This window comes from Aspergillus nomiae, assembly GCF_001204775.2.
Source record: "Aspergillus nomiae NRRL 13137 chromosome Unknown contig00818, whole genome shotgun sequence".
In the NCBI taxonomy this organism is placed as follows: domain Eukaryota; kingdom Fungi; phylum Ascomycota; class Eurotiomycetes; order Eurotiales; family Aspergillaceae; genus Aspergillus; species Aspergillus nomiae.
In genome coordinates, this window is record NW_015378873.1 from 1,018 (window position 1) to 3,710 (window position 2,693).

Sequence of the window (2,693 nt, forward strand, 5' to 3'; positions counted from 1 at the left end):
GCAGGAGAGAGCGCGAGAGAGCTCCTCGATTTATTTAACCGTACTTTTTTCTGGCAGTCGCGATTCACCGAAATCGCGAGTCTTTTGTGTATGCCATCCTTCTTTCTGCGGGTTGGGAGCTACTACTCTGTTGAATAACCATCTAGCCCGCGAAACCTTGATCAGCGGTGGCCTTAACTTTGATCGATTTTACCTCTCTGGCCCCCTTTGAACTAGGTTCGAACCTACAACAACCATAAACAATGGTCAACGGCACCACCACAGTGTTGGAGCCTACCTTCACGGGGTACGTTGCGACAACGCAAGATGCATTAATCCTGTTCGAGGCGTGTTTGACCGGTGTCCTGCATCATGTGCCTCGCCGACCTCATGACCGGGAGCGTGGTCATTTGGTCCGGAGCGGCAGCGTGTTCATCTACGAGGAAAACTCATCGGGGATCAAGCGATGGACCGACGGCGTCACTTGGAGTCCGAGTCGCATTCTAGGCAACTTCTTGGTCTATAGAGAACTCGAAAAGCCATTCCCCCCGGGCGAGAAGAAGCGAGCGATGAAGAAGGCCAACCGACGGCCAGTCCCTCCAGGCAGACCCAGTGACCCCTATTCACGCCATGACAGTAACGGTGGCCAGGCCTATTCTCCTTCGTCAACCGGGACGTTCGGAGAGAGATCGCACCAGTCAGATGTAGAACGAGCGCTAGTCGGTTCCTTGGTGGATTCATACGGCTTCAAGGACTCAGGTCTCGTCAAGAAGACGATGAGTGTGACTGTCTCCGGCGTGACGCACCATCTGGTGTCATACTATAGCGTCGAGGATGTGATGAGAGGTGTCTTGAACCCGCCGTCGATGGTCGATTCACTGAGATTTATCAGGCCCCGGGCAGAACTGATCCAAAAGCAAAGCTTCCGGGCTCCCATTGATGATCTAGAGACTGGCGGCATGGAGAATGCAAATGACCCATCCCACGCGCTGTACGGATATCGTCCGCAGCTGGTAGCCCCCCCAGGGTATGGGATGCCCAGTCCTCATCCGGACTTCTATATGCACGCAAATCCTTATGCGGCAACCCATCCGCCACAGTCGGCCCCGATGGCGGCGTATTCCATGGCCGGATCAATCCCTGCACAGCCGGCCCCCAATCCTTATCTTCCTGCTCCGTCAGCTCCCACTCAGATCCCACAGAAACCCGACGATTATCCACAGTTCCGAGCTCCCACGCAGTATGGCACGAGCTTCGATGGGCTGAGCCATAATCCTCTTTCGTCGTCCATTCCATCCGCCATGGGCGGAGCTATGCCGAGCTCTTTGAGCGACCGGAATCGGTCCCACTCGGATCACAGCCCCTCCGCTTATCGGAACTCTTCGATTTCCTCGCGCAGTGTTGCAACCGATGCAACCTCACCGATGGATCCTGCCACTCCGGCGACATATTCACGGGGTAATAGTTTCAGTCTAGCGGGGCAATTGGATGGGACGTCGCACCAGTCTTTGGAACAGCGCGGCATGGCGGCTTTTGACCCTAGTATCCCTCGTCGGGAGTCAAATCCAATGCCTAGTCCTTATTACCCTGGCAGCGACAGGCATCCGTATTATGTGGGCCCCACCGGTCCAGGTGCCCATGCGAACTACCCGGTCTCGACTTGGACGACGGCTGCTCCGGCTCAACCGCAAGTATAACCATCATTGGTCGGACACTCTTCTACTTCTTCATTTCCCTCTTTTCCATTCTTAACACCTAATTCTTTTCGCATGTTATACGTTTTCTCTCTCCAGAAGGGCGGCAATTTGGGAATAGACTCTGCATATATGCTACGGATGATTACCCGGATGATTACTGCTCTTAGAGGAGATACCGGTGGCTCTTTTTGTTTCTTCGAACGTTATATTTGTTATTCCCCCTACGATGATGTGATGCACTGCAAAATTCCCTCTCTTTAGTTCTAGCCTTCGTTCGTATTCTTTCTGCCGTCGGGGCGGCTTTTTCGTCGTTATTTCATTACTATCCCCTCTGAAAGCAATGTTCTCTGCGTGTCGCTCTAATGTGATTATGATCAATGGGTCGGTTTGGGTGGCACGGTTTGGGGCGGTTATCTGTGGTATTATATCTTTTTGTTTGTTTTCTTTTCTTTCTGTTGTTCGTCACGACCATATCCTTAGTGTTTTCTGGGAGGACGCCGTGAATTATGGTGTATATGGAGGCGTGAGTCGCCGGTCCACCAGTCGGTTCGATGCAACGCTGGTTTGCCGAGCCGCCTCGCTATCTCTTCTACTCCCTTCTGCTAGTGTTTCATGCGATGTTCAGCGAGGAGCTGGTGATATCATTACGCTGTGTCTTTTCTTGGGCCCCTGCTGCGATTGTACCTGGGGCCGTTGTCGACTGCAAGATGATTTCGGGTACTCAAGCAGTGTTGTGCAGGAGATGTACGAGAAACGTTTACTTCTCTTGTATCATTTGTGATGGATGGGATGGCTTTCGCGATATCTTATTATCTGGGAGGGATCAGTCATTTTACTTCTCTCTCACGTTCATGTTTTTCTTTTGTTTCAGTTCACGATTTGCACATGTGGGTGGTTCTTTGTTCGACTCGATCGATATCCGGCTCGTTGTATTCGGGAAAAGTAGGGTCAATTCAAGTATAATTATCTGGATTTCTTTGCTGTGCTTTCTCCATAACTTGATACCATCTCTTTTTC

At 51.6% G+C, this 2,693-nt stretch overlaps 1 protein-coding gene across 1 annotated transcript; it reads left to right on the forward strand.

Moving 5' to 3' along the window:
• Positions 1-242: 242 nt before the first annotated feature.
• Positions 243-1,676, forward strand: ANOM_011903 (camp independent regulatory protein; the record flags this gene model as incomplete). The annotated part of the gene is made up of 1 exon (XM_015557155.1): positions 243-1,676. The coding sequence occupies one exon, from the start codon at positions 243-245 to the stop codon at positions 1,674-1,676; it is 1,434 nt and encodes a 477-aa protein (XP_015400830.1).
• Positions 1,677-2,693: the final 1,017 nt, after the last annotated feature.